General features: G+C 39.5%; 1 protein-coding gene across 1 annotated transcript in view; it reads right to left on the reverse strand.

The window, feature by feature from the left end:
* Window positions 1-8,027: 8,027 nt before the first annotated feature.
* LOC122920030 (mucin-5AC-like) overlaps window positions 8,028-25,400 on the reverse strand; it is a 116,853-nt gene continuing 99,480 nt past the window's right edge. The window contains exons 25-29 of the mRNA XM_044269240.1: window positions 22,919-23,071; window positions 15,914-20,026; window positions 12,340-12,360; window positions 11,065-11,173; window positions 8,028-8,372 (exon numbers count right to left, since the gene is read on the reverse strand). Of these exons, the coding sequence (XP_044125175.1) occupies window positions 8,177-8,372; window positions 11,065-11,173; window positions 12,340-12,360; window positions 15,914-20,026; window positions 22,919-23,071 (4,592 nt within the window). The 3' untranslated portion in view covers window positions 8,028-8,176. The remainder of the gene's footprint in view (window positions 8,373-11,064; window positions 11,174-12,339; window positions 12,361-15,913; window positions 20,027-22,918; window positions 23,072-25,400) is intronic.

Genomic DNA, 25,400 nt, shown 5'->3' on the forward strand with positions numbered 1-25,400 from the left:
GGCCAATAAAATCCACTGGAGGAGTTGTGCCTTTATTGGTAAAGGAGGGGAGAGCGTGAGGTAAAACGACTCGACAATACGCTGTTCAAGCACAGGCCGGACTTAAGGCTGCAAGACTGGGGGTAGGCTTGGCATGACAGGGGTTTGGAGGGATTGAGTTGGGATGCTCGGGGTTAATGGGTATTGCAAGGATGGGAGGTGGGGGGATGTTATGGGAGGAGTGTAGGGTTTATAAAGGACAGCAAGAGGCGGGAAAACGGCCATCTCACGTGGGACAGCAGTCTTGCAGCAGCCCCCTCCCACCAACCCGTCGGGCTGCTAGTTGTGGAAGGGAAGCTAGTGTCGGTCAAGGTTGGTGTGGTTTCTGGGTAGATTTTGGTCCAGCAGGGCCGGCATTGTCATAGCGGCCATGGTGGGGGTGGGTCCTTGGAGTTTGTAATTATGGTGGCTCTGGCATGGTGGGGAGGGAGCCAAAGAGGCTCTGGACTCCCCAGGTATTGGATGTTGGGGTGTGATATGGTGGGTATCTGCCCCACGGTTGTTGCCCATGGTTACCGGTTATGCCTCCGAGCTGGCGTTTATCGGCTGGAGGCAATTTAATTGAGGGCACGGGCTGTTACCCATCAGGTTTTTATGGGGCTCCAAGGACCCTCTCCGTGCTGGGCATGCTTTCTCTGTGTTCTGAAGACGTTTTTCTTGGGCGGGGGCCTTCAGGTGGGAAGGCCTTGGATTGGTTATGTTATATGTTATTTATGCTTAAATTATTATTATTAATAAAATGGCTGCTGTGGCCAATAAAATCCACCGGAGGAGTTGTGTCTTTATTGGTAAAGGAGGGGAGAGGGTGAGGTAAAACGACTCGACAATACCCTGGTCATGCATATGGTTTGTGTTCAGGGAAATGTTCTTCTTGTTATTGGTAAGGACAGTGAGCTTCTGACAATTATGTTTTTGATGTCAATAGCACAGGAGTGGGGGGTATGGAAATATGGAATTCAAATCGCCATCTTTTGTACTATTGGATCTAGTCCCCGAGAAACCCTCCTTAGGATTTTCTGATTTGGGTTGTAGGTGATTATGAGAAGTACCTGATGGTTTTCTTGTTTTGCTTAGTATTGTAGGAGCTCACATCTTGATAATCTGGTGGCTCTGGCAATTTGGTTTTCCACTGTAATTAAATCGTATTGATAACTCAAAAACCTCTTTTTGAGGTTTCCAAGATGTTTATCACTGTCACTGTCTGTAGAATAGCAATATACAGTATCCAGTTGTATCTGAAAGCTTGACTGTAGATGGAGTTTTTTATGTGTTTGGGTGAAAACTGTCCCTTCTGAGGCATGCTGTCCAGACAGTTGGTTTCTGGTAAAGAGTTGTTTCTATTTTACTGATTAATGGCTAACTGAAAAGATGATGACACAATTGCAAGCTTTCAAGGCTACTTATGCCTTTTCCACAGATCTCTTTTAACCCCTTGAGGACCGGGCTCATTTTCACCTTCAGGACCAGGCAATTTTTTGCAAATCTGACATGTGTCACTTTATGTGGTGATAACTTTAAAATGCTTTTAATATCCAGGCGATGCTGAGACTGTTTTCGCGTCACATATTTTTATTTAAAAAATCCATATTTACCAAAAAGTAAATTTCAATTTCTCTACTTTTATAATAGTTAGTAATACCGCCAAAAATAGTTATTATCTTTACATTCTCCATATGTTTACTTCATGTTTGGATCATTTTGTGAATGCCATTTTATTTTTTTGGGAAGTTAGAAGGCTTAGAAGTTTAGAAGCAAATCTTGAAATTTTTCAGAAAATTTCTAAACCCATTTTTTCAGGACCAGTTCAGGTCTGAAGTCACTTTGTGAGGCTTACATAATAGAAACCACCCACAAATGACCCCATTTTACAAACTACACCCCTCAAGGTATTCAAAACTGATTTTGCAAACTTTATTAACCCTTTAGGTGTTCCACAAGAATTAATAGAAAATAGAGACAAAATTCCTAAATTTCACTTTTTTGGGCAGATTTTCCATTTGAATCCATTTTTTCAAGTTACAAAGCAAGAGTTAACAGCCAAACAAAACTCAATATTTATGGCCCTGATTCTGTAGTTTACAGAAACACCCCATATGTGGTTGTAAACTGCTGTACGGGCACATGGCAGGGCGCAGAAGGAAAGGAATGCCATACGGTTTTTGGAAGGCAGATTTTGCTGGACTGTTTTTTTCATACCATGTCCCATTTGAAGCCCCCCGATGCACCCCTAGAGTAGAAACTCCAAAAAAGTTACCCCATTTTTGAAACCACACCCCTCAAGGTATACAAAACTGATTTTGCAAACTTTGTTAACCCTTTAGGTGTTCCACAAGAATTAATGGAAAATAGAGATAACATTTCAGAATTTCACTTTTTTGGCAGATTTTCCATTTTAATAATTTTTTTCCAGTTACAAAGCAAGGATTAACAAAACTCAATATTTATGGCCCTGATTCTGTAGTTTACAGAAACAGCCCATATGTGGTCGTAAACCGCTGTACGGGCACACCGCGGGGCGCTGTCAAAAGACTCAGTCTAATATTCTTGTCAGAAGACTATGAAACCAATAGATGGCGCTATTGATTTATGAACAGCGCCCTCTATTGGTTTTATAGTCTTCTGACAAGAATATGACTTTGAAACCAATAGAGGCGCTGTTCATAACTCAATAGCGCCATCTATTGGTTTTCATAGTCTTATGACAGCTGAAAAACAAGGCAGATTCTGCTCATTTGCATGTCTTTCCCATATGTCCATGTTTATGCAAATGAGTTTTTACATACCAAAACTGTATAGAAAGGTTATTGAATTTTATGTTAGGACAATCAGAAAACTTTTTGCCACCCTAATGATATTGATCTAGCTGTGCAGGTCCACACAAGACATCTAACAGATGCAAAATAAATAAGGTTTACTGGTTCTCAGTCAGATGAGAGCTGGTTTGGAATATCTCATAGTGCACAAGGCTGCTATTGTAAGGTATGCTGGCTGTGATCTGTCTCATGGATAGATAGATGGCTTGTACATACCTGGCTTTTGGCATATATATTTATGTGGTTGCCTACTGTATGTCGTAAATAATAGGAGTTTAAGACACATCCAGCTATCTTCTTAATACTGTTTCCTAACCATTTTGATGGGGTTTCCATCAATTTCTAACCTTTTTTTATGAAACAGACACTCTCTTCTCTTTAGAGCAGGGGGTGCCTGGTTGTCTCCCATTGACTTCCATTATACTCAGGTGCTTGGCCGAGCACACGAATATAGCAATGTGTTCAGGCCGAACACCCGAATACTTTGATGCTCGATCATCACTAGTATCCACCACTGAGATTCTCAATTTTTATCTCATCTTCTATTAACTGGCTAACATGGTACAAATATGTTTTTAATTTAACAAACAGTGGACTCCTATAGGGCCTTTCCTATATTTATAACAATAGATGGGCCATAAATATTTAATCAGTTGGGTATGTACCTGCTGAGAACACCATCTCGAAGATGGAGGCAGTTTTGTTGATAGTTCCTGGCAACGAAGCAGGCTTGCATGCTTAGTCATTCTCCATGTAAGTGAATCAAAGACAGGGAAAGAGCTGAGAACTTCTTTTTTAAGGATGGACTGGAGTCCCCAGCATTTGGACCACCAATATTTAGAAAATGATGTCTATGATTGATAACCTCCTGAAGGCAGACCTGTCATTAGAATGTGAAAGGGAACTTGTCAAGTCCTTTATGTTGCCCTCACTGAGATGGTATTTTCCTGTTCTTGCCCAGATCTTAAGGTTCAATAGTATAAAGCTCTATTATATGTGTGAAAAATTTACTTACCTGGACCTATGATCAAGATCTAGATCATAGGAAATTGTGTAGGAAATAGCTACACCCTCTTGCAGCCACTATGAGGTGCTCTAGTCTGTAAGTGACTCACCCTTCACAGTTGTAAAATATATAGTAATAGGAGACTGGCACTCTCAACACACGGGGTCATACGGTTATCAAGCAGGTTACAATGTTTATTTATGGTTGTATAAAAAAATAAAAAAAATAATAATAAAAACAATTGAACTAGTACCAGCAATCAAAATTTTTTTCAATAAGGTAGCAGTGATGACAAATATATCAAGGTTATATATTTCCTTATCTACTATAGATAGTTCCTTCTAGTCCTTCACAATTTAGCATCTATAAAAAGGAATGCCTAGGTGGAAAAATGGCAAAGCAGATTAAATAGAAGTGAAAAGTCCTTCTTCTTTTCTTCCTTAATAGGGGGAAAGGTCCAATAGATTAGATGTCCCAATTATAGTGGGCTTGAAATAAGATGTAATTATCACTGAGGAAGGGGAGAAGCGTCCCCGAAACGCGTTTGGTGCCCAGTGATCTGACCAAAGATCCGACTATGACCTACTTATAAGAAAAGATTCTTCACATCATTTGAGAAAAGAGTGCACTTTAAATTTAATTTGTTGCAACGATTACAGCGTGAGCCTGAATCGGAAGAAAGTAACAACCAACATAATCTTCAGTGCCGATACGTCACTTCCGGAGTGACGAGTTCGTTTTGAACTCACGTGGGACGCTGAGCGGAGCAATAGCCGGGACGCCGGCTTCCAGCGAGAGCCCGATATATCTGAATGACAGACCGGCACATCCGAAGAGAAGGTAAGCCCACATAGTGGGTCATCATCAAGCATATTCCAACTGCTGAACTATTGAGTCTATATCAGACCCAAAAGGTAACATCTTATTTCAAGCCCACTATAATTGGGACATCTAATCTATTGGACCTTTCCCCCTATTAAGGAAGAAAAGAAGAAGGACTTTTCACTTCTATTTAATCTGCTTTGCCATTTTTCCACCTAGGCATTCCTTTTTATAGATGCTAAATTGTGAAGGACTAGAAGGAACTATCTATAGTAGATAAGGAAATATATAACCTTGATATATTTGTCATCACTGCTACCTTATTGAAAAAAATTGTGATTGTTGGTACTAGTTCAATTGTTTTTATTATAATTTTTTAATTTTTTTTTTATAAATAAACATTGTAACCTGCTTGATAACCATATGACCCCGTGTGTTGAGAGTGCCAGTCTCCTATTACTATAAAGATCTAGATCATGTTCACCAACCCTCTAGGTTTATTTAATCCAAGTGGTGCTTTCCACTGCATTAAGATCAATAGACAGAGTTCAAAAACCAAACTGAGAACTCTTTACTGAACTTTAATATAATTTGATGTTAGTGTATAATGATGTGTTATATTAAGTATATCCATATAACGCATGTAGTGAGAGAACAGCAAACATTAAGAAAACAAAATCTTTCGGCATTATGAAATTTGTGGAGTAAAAACAAAGATGGATCAAAGATTAGAAGATACATTTTGTAGTTATTTTGCCTGGTAAGCCAACACTATCTGTGTGATCTACCATGGTACAGTATAGTGAAAGCTCTATGAAACGACCATCTACAACTGTAGTGAAGTATGGCCTTCTATAATGTCAGTCCTCTGAAATAGGGCTAATCTACACAAGAGATATCAGGAAAGAATTGTAATGGCCTTCTCAAAGAAGTGGTCTTTTAGAGACACTTCAGTGTCCAGTATATCAAACTATTGTGTGCTTCACTGGTCACATAGAATGGATTACCAAGAATCATTCTGTCAAAAAAACATTTCAAATAACATGGGATTGGTCAAAAGAAATCTGTCTAAAGGGTGATCTTGTCCTAAATTTGTAATACATGTACTGTACCTCAGTCACATTTCAGAAACCATAAGTGACACAAATCAACAGATTCTGGTGAGCATGTAGCATATCGTGTTCCTACAGTTGGGTTTGCAAATCACTCAGTACATGGGAAGGACAAAAGTTGAAGGACATGTAATGAACAAAGTAGGCTTCTCATGTCATGTCTTTTTCTAATGTGGCTCATTAGGCCTCATGCATATGATGATATCAATTTTGTGATCCACAAAATATGGATACCATCCTTGTGCCATACCCTTTTTTTAATGGGTCAGTGGTCCGTATTTTGTGGACCACAATAGGATATGTTGTATAATTTGCAGAACGACCTTACAGATGCAGACACAGTACAAAAAATGTAGATGGCACACAGACAGTATTCATATTTTGTGGATATGGATATGGTCGTGTGCATAAGTTCTTGGATTGGAAGTCTATTTCCCATTGGTGAGCTTGAATTCTTACACAGTAGCCAATCTGAACAAGCAGAGCTGCCGGAAGGAGGAACAGGATCCAAAAGGAAAGTGCAGCTAAATTGTTGTCGAGGTGTAACTTGATGCTCCAACACCCAATGCAAAACTTGCACAGGACCCCACCACTATCTGCCATTATACAGCTTGATACTGTATAAATGCTAACTCTCCAGCCTCTAAAGTTCCCCCCTGCTGTTACAAATGTTCATAGAAAACCATATAATTTGAACACCACAACTAAAAATCAGCTTTAAAGGGGTTGGCCCATATCAGACATTGATGGCATATGGCTAGGATATACCATCAATGTCAGATAGGTGCGGGTCCCACCTCTCGGACCCGCTCTTATCTCCAGAATGGGTCCCCCAAAGTGAAAAGACAACAGCCACTCATGTGTGGCGACCCTTTGTTCACTGCTATAGGAGCAGTCTCTTATTGGTGAATGGAGTGGTGGTTGCACGTATGGGACTTCTAAAGACAACATGCACAATGCAATGTGCTCTCCTTCACTTTGGGGGCCCAGTTCTGAAGATAGGAGCAGGTCCCAGTGGTGGGACCTGCAGTCGAGCACCTATATAACACTGATAGCATACCCTAGTGATAGGCCATCAATGTTTAAGATGGGCCAACCCCTTTAAGTGTATTACCACAGAATTCACTATTTTGTGTAATTTAAGAAAATGTTTGAACCCACATCTGAGGACAATATACACCAACCTCTTTACGGTAACGTGAATACTTAAAAAGGTTGTCTGGGCTTTTACTATTGATAAACTATCCTCAGGATAGGTCATAAATATCAGATCAGCTGGGGTCCGACACCCGGCACCCGCTCCAATCAGCTGTATGAGGAGATGGCGAGTGCAGTGCGCATGTGCTGTCTCCCTTTTCTCTTTCTGCTCTCCGCTGTATGTCTATGGGACAGCAGCGGACCCCCGCCAATCTGATATTGATGACCTATCCTGAGTATTGGTCATCAATAGAAAAAGCTTGGACAACCCCTTTACTGGTATGCAATTATATTTCTATCTTTATTTTTCATCACCTTTTGGAAGAATGACGGGTTTTAGACCTTCATTTGCTGCTTCAATCTGACTATTAAATGGTGCTTTCACCATTATGGAGAGGTGACCATGCTTTCTGACTCTCTCCTTTAAAGTCCATGGGAGTTACAGAAAGAGTGTGTTTATCCCTTTTCATAAGGCCTTAATCTGACTGCTGTATTTTAGCTTCTGTATTACAGCCACAACCTCTGCCTAAGGGCTCATGCACATAACCGTAGCTGTTTTACGGTCCACAAATTGCAGAACCGCAAAACACTGGCCATGTGTATTCCACATTTTTCAGGATGTGGATGCCAGGGAACGGACTTAAGGATGCAGACAGAAAACTGAGTGCCGTCCTCATCTTTTGCTGCCCCATTGAAGTGAATGCGTCTGCATCCGATCTGTATTTTTTGTTGGATGGCCACAAAAATACTTTCTTGTGCATGAGCCCTAACTGTGAGTCTATTGGCTGTCAGTTTGGAGTGTTAGTTTGGGTCATCAGACCTGAATGAGGCTTAGCTTCCACAGCCTTCAAGAGGAAAGAAGCCGTGAGCAAGGACAGCCACCTCTCCCTTTAAGCTGAAGCAACAAGTAATGGTTGGTCGCATCTGCAAATGGGCCGCCATTCTTTTGTGAATATGTCATAAATGCTTTTTTTAACAGTCATCTTGAATTTTTGGTATGTGCACGTCATTTTTGAAGAAAACAGAAATAATCACTACCTCTGTCCATCTGTCAGGTTTAATAGAGTAATTACAGATATTAGCTAAATCATATGTTTCTCTGAACTATATTCCAGCGAGATTGTAGTAGGATGCACGTAATGCAGCAACAGTTGCATGAGAATGCTATCTGATCATCAATGACGTGGTCAAGTAACTGGTCTCAATGTGGTGTCTTCAGGTTTTCCACAGGTCATGGCCACACATGAACATGATTGTATAAGATAATAAGTGTAAGGTATTGTGCTTCCATCAAGGCAGGTAAGCTGAACTGTTCTGGAGCTTCCCTCCATATCCAAACAACAAAAACAGCTTCTCATCATACTCTCAAGATCATGGGAAAACCTGGAATGAGGGTATGTATAAGTTAGGATTGTACATATTTTATAACATTACTCAAAAATGCTATCAAAAGTAATATTAACTATGATGTATTATATTTTATGCTGCGTGTAGCACTCTAAAAGGTCAACCATTGACTCAAACAGTTCATAAAGCAATAAATGATTTAGGCATACAGCTCTTCAAGAAGATTAACGGGGTTATGCAGCCAATACATATTGATGACCTATCCTCAGGACAGGTCATCAATATCTGATCGGTGGGGGTCCAATCTCAGCTGAGCTGTGCGTCGTATGAGAAGTCTCAGCAGTGCATTTACTTGAATGGGATCAGCATTTGTAATTACACTGCGCCACTGCTGCAAGCGAGACGACGTTCAGTATAATATTGGAGAGAAACCACCCCCTTTAAACAGCTGATCGGTGAGGGTGCCAGGAGTCGAACCCCCACCAGTCAAATGATGATTACCTATTCTGACTGCACAACCGCTTTTAGGTTAGTGTCACAGACAGCGTTTTTTATGCAGTTTTCTTAGCTAAAACTCAAGTCAATCCAGCAAAAGGAGAAATTTAAGTCATTCCTTTATATTGCCTTCTTTTTTAATCCACTTCTGGCTTAGGGATATAAAAAAAAAAAAGAAAAGAAACTGCCTGAGAAAAACTTTCATGAAACTGCAGCATTTTCCCCAAAACATTGTGAATCAAACACATATCTTTCAGCCCCTTGGAGATTTGTATGTGCATTACCTGTGATTTTTTTATACATTTTTGCTAGCTTTAGATGTAACCTCAAAAGCTATGGAAAATGCAGAACATACAAGCTTTTTTTTTTTTTTTTGCTATTGCAAATGTATTTAATTTATTGGCAGTGTTTTTTTTTTGGTCTTTATAAAACTATAGTTTTTTTTAGGCTTTTTACCGTCTCATCTATAAGGGAAAATTCACCTGAAAAAATGCCATTAACGCAGTTTTTGGGAAAATAATGCTTCTAAAGTCTCATGCACATGAACGGGCACCAGCCATTCACTTGAATGGGTCCGCGATTCACAGAATTCTGTTCCCACCGCAAAAAAAATAGAACACGTTCTATATTTTTGCGGTGCGGAAGCATGGGCTGAAATACCACTGAAGTGCTCTATTGTGCTTCCGTGGACTTCTGCTCTGTGCCTCCGCTCCGTATTTTGTAAGTGAATGGTTTGCAGGCTGCAATAAGAGCATGGACCGCCTGTGGTCATGTAAATGCACCCTCATAGTCATAAAAACATGCCTAAATCTCCTTCATACATAATTATTTCATTGTGTTTTTACCTTCCTTTGAGGCTTTTGTAATTTTTTTTATCATTTCTCTGTATACTTAGAACAGGCTGTTTATTGAAAAATGCCTGAGAAAAAAAAGCTCTATCTACAGTGTGCTGCCTTTTTACTGGCCAGATTTTTTATTAAATTGTACAGGGGAATATGAATGCTTTTTGTGATATTTGGTGGTCTGCACTTTTTAGGATAGTGGAATTTTTTTAAACAGCAGCATGCAGTATGGTATTTTTTCAAGCGCATGAATGGAAAAATGCCATTAAAAAAGCTTGTAAAAAGCAATAAAGAAACTCTTGAAATATTTTTTTTGCAAGAAAAAAAAGGAAAAAGCTTAAGACTGGAATCACACATGCAATTTTTTATTTTTTTTGGGGGGATAGTTTTGCAGTTTTGATCCAAAGTAGGGATGAGCAAATTGATTCTACTATTTGTTCCAAATGTTTTTGGAGAAGGGGAGATAGAGAGGGAGGGAGAGAGAGAGAGACAGCATATATGCGTTGTCTAGTAGGGTACTCTTTCTAGTATGCATAGTACATGTGTAAAGCATTGTAGGCCATGCAAAGCCCCTCTGGGTTTCTGGGAAAGATATTATAATTAGCTTTCCTAAGCCTATCTGATGCCAGCAGATGTAACATGTGCTAATTTTCATATATTTTTCCCAGAAACCCAGAGGAATGTTGTCTGGCTTACGATAGTTCTCATGCATACTTGGCATCCGCCATAAGAATAAATAGTACCCCAACCAAGGCCTTTTAGGTAGCCAGGTCAGCTCTGTTAAAGGGTATCTACCCAGACAGAGCTGGGTTCCTGGTATGAGAAAGTTTCCTTTCCTTTCAAAAAGGAGACTAGCTTCTCTTTTCCAGAGAAGCGATATGTGGAGATGCAAGCACAGCAATAGATAAAAATCTTATTATGAAATAGCATTAATTGAACAGTTTGATGCTAAAACCAGGGGAATATCTTATTATGAAAAAGCACTAATTGAACAGAATCTCAAACGTTTTGCTAATCTATAATCCAAAGTCAGAAGTGGATCCTAAAAGTATAAAGGAAAGACTAATAATTCTTGAGGATACACACTGCTGCTCTATTCATTACTTTGCGACTGCCAGTAATAGCCAAGTACAAGTGTTCAGATATTTCCGACAGTCCCCTGTCAATGAATGGAGTGGCAGTGCTCATGCTCGACGTGGCAATCCATTAATTTGAGGGAGCCCTGTGGTCTTGTAATCAGTGTAGGGCTCAACAGTCGGACCACCACCAATATAATGCTTATCTCCCATCATGTTGACAGGGGATAACTTGTTACCATCAGAACACCTTTTTAACTTTCAGCATTAAAACATATTTAGAATAAAGTAATGAAAAGAGGGCCGGGCACTCACATTGAAGATGTAGAACATCGGCCAGCACAATAATTCATAGGCACAGCCTGCAGTGTACTGCATTCACCTTTTGTTATATTGATAGGCTCTGAGATCAAGAGGCATTGATCTGAAAGAGTATAAACAGAATATTAAGTTAACTATTCAACTATATGTTTATAGGTTAGCAAAGAGGGTTTTATGTAAATTAACCATATTCAGTTTGTAATAATAAGTTCTACAGTTTTACAATATTCTTAACATTTAAACTTCTTTAATTTCTTTGCTTGCTATCACTGAATGGAAAGATCAGGTCCATTTGGCAGGTGCAAGACTACAGAAACTTCCATGACTGTTCATTTGTGATTAAAGGGGATACCCAGAATTTCAACCAGGCAGCCCCCTGTTATGAGCATCGGAGCAATTCTTGCTCTGATGAACTCTCTTGCCCTGCACTGAAACGCGCAGGGAAAGGGCTTTTTTAATTTACAACAACACACTGCTGGGAGGAGGCTTCCACCCAGCAGTGTTCTTAGTGATATATCCGGCTCTGATGGGTGGGCTTTAGTGCTGCCCTAGCCGTTTTACAGGCTAGGGCAGCGGTAAAGCCCGCTCATCAGAGCCGGTGATGTCACTGGGCCACAGTACTTATGGAGAACCTGGTACATCACCGGATCTCCATAAAATGCCTTTGCCCTGCGCAATTTAGCGCAGGGCAAAGCAGCGAATCGTAACATAAAATGGTCCAATGACAGGGGGCTGCCTGGATGAAATTGTGGGTATGTCTTGGTTCAGCTCTGAACCTGGACAATCTCTTTAAGCTTCATTTGTATAATCTGTTTTTCACCACGTGATAGTATAGACTCTGTTAAACTCTGCATTGGAGGCTGTATTTGAAGTCTCTGTTGCATATTTGTTGTCAAAAAGAGTGCAGTGGTAAAATTACACTTTATGACACTGCTGATAAATATTCCCTATTACATGTAAGAGCACAAGGGGTATTCATGAGTAAAAATTAAATAATTCTGAAGTACCTTTTGACATAACTATAGGCAATACCATTCCTCTATTATTGTTGCTAGACATTTGTGAATTAATTGCAAACTGGGTGTTGACAGGTGGGTGTGCAGACCGTACAGGAAAAAAACACTACGTAATAACACCCAAATAGGATTAATAGAGGAAAGGCACACCTTAGGTTTAGAATATAATATGCTATAGTATAGTCATTGAATGTAGAATACATTTATTCACTAAAACAGACATTTTTAATTAAAATAAATAAATAAAACTCACCACCTACTGTCGTCGGCACACCTAGAAAAAAAAATTACAAAATATCAAACTGAATGTTTTAATATTATTAAAGGACAGGTAACTAGCTCAACAAATGTATACAATGATATAAAAAAAACTGTGCAATTCTTTCATTTTTTTTCTTGAAATTGTCAATAGCATCATACTATTAAAACAGTTTAAAAAAGGTCTGGATTATGGGTGTTTTGGGGAATGCAATATCTCTTTATGCAGAGCACCTAGACAGCATGAGGAGTCTTAAAGACCAAACAATGTTTCTTTCTCTTAGAAAGCTATGACTGTAATGCCACCAGATGTAAGGTAGCTATCCTAAAAGTCAATGTTGGACCTTTTAAAACAGGCTTTGACTTGGATAATAAATAAGCCAGCATCTCATCTGCAGATAGCTGTTTTGGGGTGATTGCCTCTCATCAGTGTAGAGCAGAGAGCACTGGCTTAATTGGTCAGGTCAGGATTCAGGGAACACAATATCTCCTTATGGAGAACACCTAAATGGTGTAAGGAGTCTTACAGGCTAGGCAACACTGATTGAATTCTGGGAAGCGTGTATGAAAATAAGCTCTTAGCAAGCTCTGTGTCTAATGCCACAATATGTAAGGTAGTTAGTCATTGTTTGACCTTCACCCGAAACAACTGTCTGCAGATGGGATGCTGGTTTAATTATTACCCAAGTCATGTCTCAAGGACTGTTTTAAAAGGTTGAACATTGACTTATTATAGGATAGCTAACCTTACATCTGGCACCATTAGAGGCAGAGCTTGCTAAAAGCTAATTTGCATACCCTTTTCCCTGAAAAAAGTCAAATTTAACCACACGCACAAAAAGAATTGCTACCCCTGGCCTAGGATGACAAATCTGCTTCTAAGTTAAACCTGCTATTGTTAACCTAGACATTCAACTTAAGATTGGAGGTTTGGATATCAAATATGGTTTACAGATTTCAAACACAATTCAGAAATATTAGGTTATGTAGAAGCTTGCTGAAAATAAAAATGTTTGCCAACTTTAATGGTCACCCGTTAATTTTATCACTGTATTCATGGAGAATTAAAACACAACCTTTAATAAATCTGATTAAAATTGGACAATAAAGAACTGTTAATTTAAAAATTGAGTCCACTATTAAATAAATATGACTATATAAATGAATAAGGACAAAACACAGAAACAAAACACAGGGCAGATTTTCCCAATGAAAAGGGTCAAATAGGGACCAGAGAATCTTACCTTAGTAAACTATTTTTACCCCTAACTACAGGAAACCACTCTGATGGTGGATGGACCCTGCACTGTAACCTGCCCCTAATGCACCCTAATTAACTCTAAGCCATCTTAATGCATTTCCCCAACCAGAGTTATTCAGGGAACAAATAAATGATTAGGGAGTCACTCTGAATCCTAGCCATGGACACAGCGAGTGGCTCCATAATGAGTTATGTTTAGCACTTTATATACAGTAACCCTAGTATTAACGGATATCTAGGCATCTTTTTTTTTACCTTGATTAGATATTGTTTTTGCCTTGTGGTAACTGTTTGGACATTGATTCCTGTTGTATATATTTTGTTAAAGGAATGAGTATGTGATATTGACCCCCTAATCAAATATTTGTTCCCTGAAGAACCCTGGTGGGGGAAACATGCCAGGCTAGCCCAGGGTTAACCAGCATTTACAAGGGGTAGGTTCTAAAGCAGAGTCCATCCATAATTAGGGTGGTTCCCTGTAGTTAGGCTTTACTAGGGCATGGCTCTCTGGGCCTCATATGGTCTTTTCATTGGGACACCCATCTACCTTTTGCATCGCTAACTTCTGTGTGTTTTTTTTATTATTTCTATAGTTATATTTGTCATATTGTGGGCCCATATTTCATTTTTTAGATTTACAGTATTTTATTTATTCTATTTTTAATTGGATATATTAAAGGTTATGCTTTAATGCGTCATGAATACAGTGATATGGTTATCTTTCATCTTGGTATTACATACACTACTCACAAAAAGTTAGGGATATTTGGCTTTAGGGTGAAATTCATGTAAAAGGTAAAAAGTTCACGCTACAGTGATATTATACCATGAAAGTAGGGCATTTAAGTAGAAGCATGCAATGGTGATTTCCTCATCTCAAACAATTTATTGAAACAAAAGCCAACAACAGTGGTGGGTATACCCTCACAAAAAATGTCAATGTCTTAATAACTTGTCATGTGGCCTTAAACATCAATTACAGCTTGACAAAGATGTCTCATGCTGTTCGCAAGTTGAATTATTGTCTGCTGAGGCATGGCATCCCACTGTTCTTGAAGGGCGGCCCTCAGGTCATTGAAGTTCTGGGCTACAGAGTTACGAGCCTCTATATTGTGACTCAGCTGATCCCATAGGTTTTCAAAGGGATTCTGGTCTGGATAAAGTGCAGGACACACCATTTGAGGTACTCCAGTCTCCAGCAGCTGTTCCCTAATGATTAAACCTCAATGAGCTGGCGCATTGTCATCCATGAAGAGGAAATAAGGCCTGTGTTGTTCATGCAGAGGCACACTGGATTAGTGATGTTATTCAAGTAGTATGGGCTTTTCACTGTACCATTCACAAAGTTCTGTATTGGCTAGACACACCTGCTCACACTGTAACACCACCATCGTCCTGGCCCATGCAAGATGATGACGCCTGTGGTCAGGTGCCTTTGCAGGTCGTCTAGCACGCATACCACACTGATGTAAACTGTTTTGAATGGTCTGACAAGACACTTGGGTGACTCTCACCTCCCTTAGATGTGCCTGGAGTTGTGTGGCATTCATTATCCTGTTCTGCAGGCCATTGTTCACAATGAAGAGGTCATCAGTGTGGATGTGGCCAAAGGATGTCCACTTCTATGCCTTTCTGTGACTCTTCCAGTCTCTCTGTATCTCTGTTGCAACCTGATGACACTCTGTTACACTCTAAGCTCAGTGGTCACTCCTGTCTGAGAACTTCCTGCTTGAAGCCTCGCAATGGCAAGATACTGTTGATCAATTGTTAGGTGTCATCTTGGTCTCTTGATGTCAAAATGTGAACAGCATGATAAGGAGGACTGTTTAAATACCAATTCTAATTAAACCAGGAAATTTATTGGGCGATTCATGGATCAAACACCTGTTGTGAATTTTGCCGTTAAGCTCCTTGTTACAGAACAGCAAGTTGTGCAAAAAGTACTGAAACATTGAACAGTTGGACATGTGCATTCAAAAGTTTAGAGAAGGCCACATTAAGTTTACCTGTAAAGGTTAGAGTGTAGTGTAGGTTCAACCTGAAATTTCACCCACAAGTGAAATATCCCAAACTTTTTGTGAGTAGTGTATGTTTTCATGATTATCACCCATGAATTACATGTGCCGGGCACCCCAAAATGAGAGCTGTCCTCTGTTTGCAGGTGTCTGCTCTGGCTAATGGAGCAAAGGTAGGAGCAGGAGACGAAACTATCTGTCACCCATTTGCCCGAATAGTGCACATTCAAAGGGGGTTGTCTTGAGACAACTCTTTTTTATGTTATACAAATAAAGGTTTGACAATTACTCACTGAAAGTTCTGAAATATGTTTCTTTTTTTTCTCTCCGAGTAGATTCTTTTCCAGTAGTTGCTATTTTTGTTGTCTTCCCAGACATGGCAGATGTTTTCTCAGTAATTGTTGGATATTTGGTTGTTGTATGTTTGGAAGTGATATAAGGAAAAGTGGTTGTGAGAGGTGTTGATTTATAGGGGAATGCTTGTATTGTGGATTGAGTAGATGTATGTAACTTGGCTGTCTTTGATGTTGAAAATGTAGATAATGTGTTTGCAAATATATCATTAAATATCCATGGACTAACACTAGTCACTTTAGTATAGACAGTTGTGGGTGATTTGGAATGTGGTGGAGACATAAATGTAGTTTTTGAAATGAGTGCTGAAGATGTGGTTGAGTATCTAATAGGTTTTGTGTGACTTGTTGTTCTAGAGAGGGTCTTTTCTGTTGTGGTGTGAATCGTTTTTTTCATAGAAGTAGATGTTTCGAAAGTGTTTGCAAATATATCGGAAAATATGCCAGGACTCACACTAGATATTTTAGTTTTGACAGTTGTGGGTGTTTTAGAATATGGTGGTAAGATTGTAGATTTGGAAGTTTCACGTTGAAAAGTGGTTGTGTGAGGTGATTTAGAAACAACTGTTTTTATTGTGGACTGAGTAGAAGTATGTAACTTGTTTTTCTCTGATGTTGGGAGGGGAGTTGTACCAGTCATTGTCATTTTAGCTTTCAAACTTGTGGATAGTTTGGAATATGGTGAATATATAGTTTTTGTCTTTGATATCACTGCTGGATAACTTGATTTAACTGGTGTTGTGTGAGTTGTTTTAGGGAAGGATATTTGTTTTGTGAGTGGAGTACTTTCTTTTGTAGAAATGGAAGTACTTAGCTTGGCTGTACTTGATGTTGTTGGAGTGGTACTAGCTACTTTAGTTTTGAAAGTTGTGGGTGCTTTAGAATATAGTGGCAACACTGTTGATTTAAAAGTGGCATGTTTAAAAGTGATTGTGTGAGGTGTTGTTTTAGAAAGGACTGTTTGTATTGTGGACTGACTAGAAGGACTTAACTTGCTTGTTTTTGATGTTATAAGGGGAATGGTACCAGTCACTGTACTTTTAGTTTTCAAAGTTGTGCTCCCCTTTGGATATGGTGTAGATATAGTTGTAGTGTTTGATATGAGTGCTGGATACGTTGATTTAACTGGTGTTGTGTGGGTTGTTTTAGGAAGGGACATGTGTTTTGTGAAAGGAGTAGTTGCTTTTGTAGAAATTAAAGTAGTTAGCGTGCCTGTACTTGTTGGAGTGGTACTAGTCACTTTAGTTTTCAAAGTTGTGGGAGCTTTTGAAAATGGTGGTGAGACAGTAGATTTTGAAGTGACTTGTTGGAAAGTGGTTGTGTAAGGTGTTGTTTTAGAGAGGACTGTTTTTATTGTGGATTGAGTAGAAGTAAATACTTTGGTTGTCTTTGATGTAAGGGGAATGGTACTGAGTGCTGTATAAGTTGATTTAACTGGTGTTGTGCGAGTTGTTTTAGGGAGGGATATTTGTTCTGTAAATGGAGTAGTTTCTTTTGTAGAAATGGAAGTACTTAGCTTGGCTGTACTTGATGATGTTAGAGTGGTACTAGTTGCTTTAGTTTTGGAAGTTGTGGGTGCTTTAGAATATGGTGGCAATATTGTTGATTTGGAAGTGACATGCTGCAAAGTGGTTGTGTGAGGTGTTGTTTTAGAAAGGACTGCTTGTATTGTGGACTGAGTAGAAGTATGTAACTTGGTTGTTTTTGATGTTATCAGGGGAATTGTACCAGTCATTGTCGTTTGAGTTTTCAAAGTTGTGATTCCCTTTGGATATGATGAAGATATAGGTGTAGTCTTTGACATGAGTGCTGGATAAGTTGATTTAACTGGTGTTGTGCGAGTTGTTTTAGGGAGGGACATTTGTTCTGTGAAAGGAGTAGTTGCTTTTGTAGAAATGTAACTACTTAGCCTGGCTGTACTTGATGATGTTGGAGTAACACTAGTCACTTTAGTTTTTAAAGTTTTGTGCATTTTAGAATATGGTGGCAACACTGTTGATTTGGAGGAGGCATGTTCAAAAGTGGTTGCATGAGGTGTTTTAGAAAGGACTGATTTTATTGTAGACTCAGTAGAAGTACGTAACTTGGTTGTCTTTGAAGTTATAAGGGGTGTGGTACCAGTCACTGTTATTTTAGTTTTCAAAGTTGTGCTCCTCTTTGTATAGCGTGAAGATATAGTTGTAGTGTTTGATACAAATGCTGGATAAGTGGATTCAACTGGTGTTGTATGAGTTGTCTTAGGGAGGGATATTTGTTTTGTTAATTGAGTAGTTTCTTTTGTAGAAATGGAAGTACTTAAATTGCTTGCACTTGATAGAGGAGTGGTACTAGTCACTTTAGTTTTTAAAGTTGTGTGAGCTTTCGAAAATGGTGGTGAGACTGTAGATTTCAAAGTGACATGTTGAAAAGTGGTTCTATAAGGTGTTGTTTTAAAGTGGACTGTTTTTATTGTGGACATGAGTGCTGTATAAGTTGATGTAACTGGTGTTGTGCGAGTTGTTTTAGGGAGGGACATTTGTTCTGTGAAAGGAGTAGTTGCTTTTGTAGAAATGTAAGTACTTAGCCTGGATGCACTTGATGATGTTGGAGTAACACTAGTCACTTTAGTTTTTAAAGTTTTGGGCATTTTAGAATATGGTGGCAACACTGTTGATTTGGAGGAGGCATGTTCAAAAGTGGTTGCATGAGGTGTTGTTTTAGAAAGGACTGTTTTTATTGTGGACTCAGTAGAAGTACGTAACTTGGTTGTTTCTGAAGTTTTGAGGGGAGTGGTACCAGTTATTGTCATTTTAGATTTCAAAGATGTGCTTACCTTTGGATATGGTGAAGATATAATTGTAGTCTTTGATGTGAATTCTGGATAAGTTGATTTAACCGGTGTTGTGTGAGTTGTTTTAGGGACGGATATTTGTTTTGTGAATAAAGTTGCTTCTTTTGTGGAAATGGAAGTACTTTGCTTGGCTGTACTTGATTTTTTTGGAGTGGTACTAGTTACTTTAGTTTTTACAGTTGTGGGTGCTTTAGAATATGGTGGCAAGATTGTGGACTTGGAAGTGACATGTGGAAAAGTGGTTGTTCGAGGTGTTGTTTTTGAAAGGACTGTTTGTATTGTAGACTGAGTAGAAGTACGTAACTTGGTTGTTTCTGATGTTGTGAGAGGAGTGGTACCAGTCACTGTCATTTTAGTTTTCAAAGATGTGCTTCCCTCTAGATATGGTGAAGATATAGTTGTAGTCTTTGATGTGAATGCTGGATAAGTTGATTTAACCGGTGTTGTGTGAATTGTTTTAGGAAGGGATATTTGTTTTGTGGACTGAGTAGATTCTTTTGTAGAAATAGAAGTACTAAGCTTGGCTGTACTTGATGTTGGAGTGGTACTAGTCACTTTAGTTTTGAAAGTTGTAAGCGCTATAGAAAACGGTGGTGAGACTGTATATTTGGAAGTGACACGTTGAAAAGTGGTTGTGTAAGGTGTTGTTTTAGAGAGGACTGTTTTTATTGTGGACTGAGTAGAAGTATGTAACTTAGTTGTCTTTGATGTTATAAGGGGAATGGTACCAATCACTGTCATTTTAGTTTTTAAAGTTGTGCTCCCCTTTAGATATGGTAAAGATATGGTTGTAGTGTTTGACACGAGTGCTGGATAAGTTGATTTAACTGGTGTTGTATGAGTTGTTTTAGGGAGGGACGTTGGTATTGGAGATTGAGTAGTTTCTTTTGTAGAAATAGAAGTACTTAGCTCAGTGGCACTTGATGGGAGAGTTGTAGGTGCATAAACGTATGGTGATGATATTAGAGTAGTAGATGTTGATTCAGTTACTTTTCCTGATAGAATGCTACTGCCTCTTCCGGTAACTGGCTGACTTTGACTTAAAACACTGACGGTAACTATTTGTGTTGAGGAATATATTTTTGGTGTTGTTGTTGAGGCATTAGTATAAGGCAAGGCACTATGTGTATATTTGGACAGATCTGTTTTTGTAATTTCAGAAATTAATGTAGCAGTTTTCTTTGGAAGAGTCTGTGTAAAAGCTTCTGGTGTAACAGTCAAAGCTATGAAATAAAGAAAAGCCAAACTGGTAAATGTTAAAATTCAGAACACTGCAACATTGTGAACAAAATAAAACTGATAAACCATAATTGTACTGAAGTTATCTTTATATTAATAGGCACACTTGTGCAATATTCATGCTGTCTAATCAGCACCTTGATATGCCACACCTGTGAGGTGGGATGGATTATCTCGGCAAAGGAGCAGTGCTCACTAACACAGATTTAGACAGATTTGTAAACAATATTTGAGAGTAATAGGTCTTTTGTGTATGTTGAAAATTATATTTTTGCCCAGTGTATTGATTGCTTTCTAGCTCTATCCTCTATAATAATAGATTAAGAAATAAATCATCACAGAAATTTGAGCCTATTTAGATACTTAAAAAAAAGAAAGCGTGATCAAGAGTGGCTTGAAGGCTCTACGTTTATATTTCTAGTAATAATATTTCAGTTTCTCAGGAGTATACTTTACAGTGAATCAAGTTTAGAAAGTCTTTTAAAGTTTGAATCTTTGACTAGGGAAATTATCCCAAACAAATTTTAAGCACATCTATATGTCATATATAAGTGGAGACCACATTGGTGAAGTCACAGATCTCAGTTCATTGATCTGATCAAATGGACATTCACATTTATAGGATTTTGCGAAAAACATTTTGTTACATTTTCGTTAATAGAAATCTATGAGTTGTGCTTTTCTATGGAGTGATCCTGTTCTGGAAATTGATAAAGGTTCAAAATTACAGATTATATCCAAAAGAACAAAATTTTTGATGACTTGGATTTCTTGATAACATTATTACATATTTCACTCACTTTGAATGACGATAGAGCGATGAGTATGCCTTTATACTACATTAGTTACAAAATAGGATGGTGCTTTTGTTTTGCTGGTTGCTTGCTGTGAAGGTGTAGTACAGCAGCCTGCACAATAATGCATCCATATTTGTTGCAGAAATAACTGTAACAGTACAGGTGACTGTAAAATTCCATGAACATTCTGCAGCAATAAACCTGTTCAGATGCATGGAGTTGATTTTTCAGTTGCAAAAGTCTCTGTAACAGTCTGCCATGTGTGAATTTACCCATATTATGATCTTCATAATCTCAGTAGTTGTTGCAATGTATTACACTCTCTACCAGTGATATTATCTTACACAGATTCATACATTTCATGTAGGACGGCTACACAGAACTACTGAAAGCTGGGGCTTGGCTCAAAGATGTTACACAACAATGAGATCCAACCACAACAGAACCTATGAAGGCTAGTGTTGGACGAGCATCCTCGTCCGAACACCATTTTGACTCGGCCAAACACTGCGTGTGCTCAAGCGCGATGCTCGAGTCTCCTCCCCGCATGTTTGTTGGCTGCTACGCAGCCAAGAAACGTGCAAGGAGGTACTGGCACTCACTGTAATGCCGTAGCCATGTTGGTTACAGGCATTACAGTGATTGGCTGGCCGGAACACGTCATCGGGTGCTATATAACAACAGATGACATGTGGTTCGGCTCAGTCTTAGTCAAGGAGAGCTAAAGTAGAAGGGACAGATAGTGTAGGTACAGAAATTGGTTTATTTTTTTAGGCAGGGTTTTTGTTGAAAGGTGTTAGAGACCCAAAAGTCCTTTTAAGGACTATTGTTTTATCTGGCTGCAATATATATTATTAGCGCAACCTGCGCTAAATTTCATGCAATTGTTTGGCCACTGCTGACAGTGACACAACCTCTGCTACATCTGTTGTGTTACATTTGCGCATCCTAAATATCTGTGATATTCAGCGCAATTGTTTTACCGCTGCTGACAGCGACATTACCTGCGCTACATCTCCTGTATAACGTTTGAGCATCCTGAATATCTGAGACATGACATTCAGTTTACTTTTTTTGCCTCTGGTGGCAGCGACATTACCTGCTCTACATCTCCTGTATAACGTTTGCTCATCCTAAATATCAGTGACATTCAGTGTAATTTTTTTCGCCGCTGCTGACAGCGACATTACCTGCGCTACATCTCCTGTATAACGTTTGAGCATCATAAATATCTGTGACATTCAGTTTAATGTATTTGTGCATGCACTTACAAAACCTGTGCTGCTGTATTTGTGACATACTTGCAAGCATATATACCATTTAATATGCTCAAGTCGAGCAGTAAGGGATGAAGAAGTGGCCATGATGCTGATGGTGCACACAGAGGCCATGGCCCTGGGCGCAGTGAAACTGTGCCTGCTGCCAGAGCACAAGAAACACACTCACCCACGATACCTAGCTTCATGTCCCAGTTTGCAGGGCGACGCAGGACACCACTCTCGAAGTCACACCAGTGCGACCATGTGGTCGGTTGGATTGCAGCAGATAATGCTTCCAGTCGGTTAAACAGGTATCAGCTTTCACTCCACACTCGAAAGTGAAGCTGTGTGACGTCAATTCACAGTGCAGCTCGGGCCAGAAGACCATTGAGCATTGAGTGAGTGACATACCCATCTGGAGGAAGCAAGGTAGGTTCATGTATTATTTTTTAACGTCTGATCTTAGGCTGGTGGGGTCTGATTTGAGGTTTATGGGGGTCTTATCTGAGTATGATGGGGGCCTGATCTGAGGATGATGAATGCTGGGGGCTTCTGATCTGAGACTGATGGAACTTGGGGGTCTGAAGGTCTGATCTGAGGTCTGTTGGAGTTTCGGGGTTTGATGAAGAATGGGGTCTGATTTGGGGGTCTGATGAGGATTGGTGGTCTGCTCTGGAGTCTGATAAAAAAATGTTTTTTTCTTATTTTCCTCCTCTAAATCCTAGGTTCATATGTTTGTTGCATCTTATAGTCTAAAAAATATGACAGATATAATGTAACACACGAATGATAAAAGTTCTTTCTTCACCTATTACAGTACCTGTAGTTTGGGATGTGAAATATCCACAAGCTATGTCAATGTCTTTAAGATGTCCCTCTATGCAGTATCCAGTGATACATAGCTGTCCATCAATCATTTCAGTGATTGGTTCTCCATTACGGTAAGTCTTTCCAAGATAGCAACACAAGCATTCTGCCACATGATAGAGAAAAGAGGCAATGTTTACATGCATCCTCAAATTCTGTATAATGCCTAGAAGCCATTTTTCACCTTCGTGACCAAGCCTAATTTGCAAATCTGACATGAGTCACATTGCGACGCTCGGCACCCTAACGGGGGAGAGAGGGTGCCACACTGGTTACTGACAGCAGCAAGGGGTTAAGCGGCCAGTATCGGTGCTAGCATTAATCTCAGTCGTTGCAGCAGGGAGTCAGTTGTATGGTACCGCTGACACCCGCTGCTGATGGGATGAGAGAGAGACTAGGATGCTACTCTGGGTTGCTGGGCAATATATATGCATTGTCTGGGGGTTCTCTTTCTCATTACAGCGAGTGCCTAATATGCTGAATATTGGTGGCCAGGCAATGCCTTTCTGGGTTTCTGGGCAAGATTTTTTTTTTCCTTTCATGCAATTATGTTCCAGGCTGAAAGAGATATTCATGGAATATGATGATATATGACAGCAACATACAATGGCACTCTCATAGAGATGAGAAAATCAGATCCGAAGTTATGATTCTAACAAACCAGAATTTTGTGTAATTTGATTTGGGAGAATCGATATAGACAGAGAGACTTTTTGAGCCAGGTTACATTTATTTGGACCTGAATCAAATTTTAACTGAGCTGTAGGGATTTGGTATGCCTCTTTAAAGCTGAGATTAACTGCCTGAACTGAAGCACTCTAAAAACTCTATTATTGAAAGATTATTATAAAAAGATGGCTTTCCACCATAGTCGAGAATCAGGCTGACAATGGGGGACTGGAATGCAGCGGAAGAAATATATACTGCATCCAGCAGCCTCCTTTGCCAAAGTATGCTGCTTGATTGTGCTGAGACCACTATAGTAGCTATTAGATTCCCATTATTGTTAACCAGGAATTAAAGCTGGTCCCCACAAATTTCGTCAGAGGTCAATAGTGTGGTCGATAGTGGATGAAATGAGGTGCAAAACGTTGCACATAAAATGGATTTATGCACCCCATACCTCCGGCTCTTATGCTGCATGCATGTCATCAGAGGCGTGCAGCGTGTTTCAAACTATCTCATGGAAGTTTCAATGTTCCAGTGCTCGTGATGAATGGCTGATGCTAGGTCAGCACAGAAACGCGTCGAGCAGGGACAGTAAATATCTAGTTGAGCCGCAGATTAGTTATCGAAGGGACAATAAATAAGTGGATCTGATCTAGGGTGGATTAGGGGCACTACCCACTGTGTGCATAATAATGTGGGATGGTGTGCATAAATATGTTTTTATATATGTTTTGCTACTTATTTCATCCGCTATTGACCACACTATTGACCTCTGGCGATATTTGTGGGGACCAGCTATAATTCCTGGTTAACAATAATGGGAATCCAATAGCTACTATAGAGGTCTCAGCGCAATCATGTAGCATACAAGGGAGGCTGCTGGATGCAGTATATATTTGTTCCTCTGCATTCCAGTCCCCCATTGTTAGCTTGATTCTCGACTATGGTGGAAAGCCATCTTTTAATAATAATTAGAGAAGAGCAAATTTCGCTGAATGTTCCGAAAAGATTCTATTCGATCCGAATTTATTTGAGGCAAATTGCATTAAAAACAGCTATTTCCTGGCTGCACAGAATCTTTATAGTGGTTTAGAACTCTGTGCCTTGCAGTAACACGCATGGGAAGTCTGCTGTGGTAGTGAAACAATACTGTGAGTCAGTATGACACGCACACGACAGGCGTCGCTCTTAGAATCACTGCACACTTCACTTATTTGGGCAGTTATGGGGCCAAAACTGACCAAATAACTCAAGTGTGAGCTCAGCCTTACAGGTCGATGTTAGAGCCAGGTATAAAGAACGGTGCAGAGGCCCAAGATCCTACTGTAGCATTAAAGAGTGCTATCCTTTAACACCGTCGCCAGCTGATTCCACATAGATGTCTACAGAACCTGTTATATTAAAAGCTTATACAAGTGGAGCGCCCCTAACAGACTGGAGAGGGTGTCGGCAGTAAGTTTGTGTTGACGTCACTGATTATTTTGCCCTTTCTCTGATCCGTTAGAAAAATAACCCCCCAAAAAACGGACCCTGTCTGTTGAGCATCCGCATTCACTTGGTCAGCTTTTGGTCAGTAATCCATCAGTATTGATAAAGCCCCCAAAAAATAGGAGTGGATCCAAAACAGAGATGACATGTGAATGGAATATTTGCATGTCTTCTGTGTTTTGTAACCACTCCTGCTTTTGGCTACCAAATCATAAACCAATTCTGATGGGAACATACTGGCCTCACAGCTGCTACACAGATAAGATCCGTTGTGCGTC

The sequence above is a fragment of the Bufo gargarizans genome, chromosome 10 (genome assembly GCF_014858855.1).
Source record: "Bufo gargarizans isolate SCDJY-AF-19 chromosome 10, ASM1485885v1, whole genome shotgun sequence".
Taxonomy (NCBI): domain Eukaryota; kingdom Metazoa; phylum Chordata; class Amphibia; order Anura; family Bufonidae; genus Bufo; species Bufo gargarizans.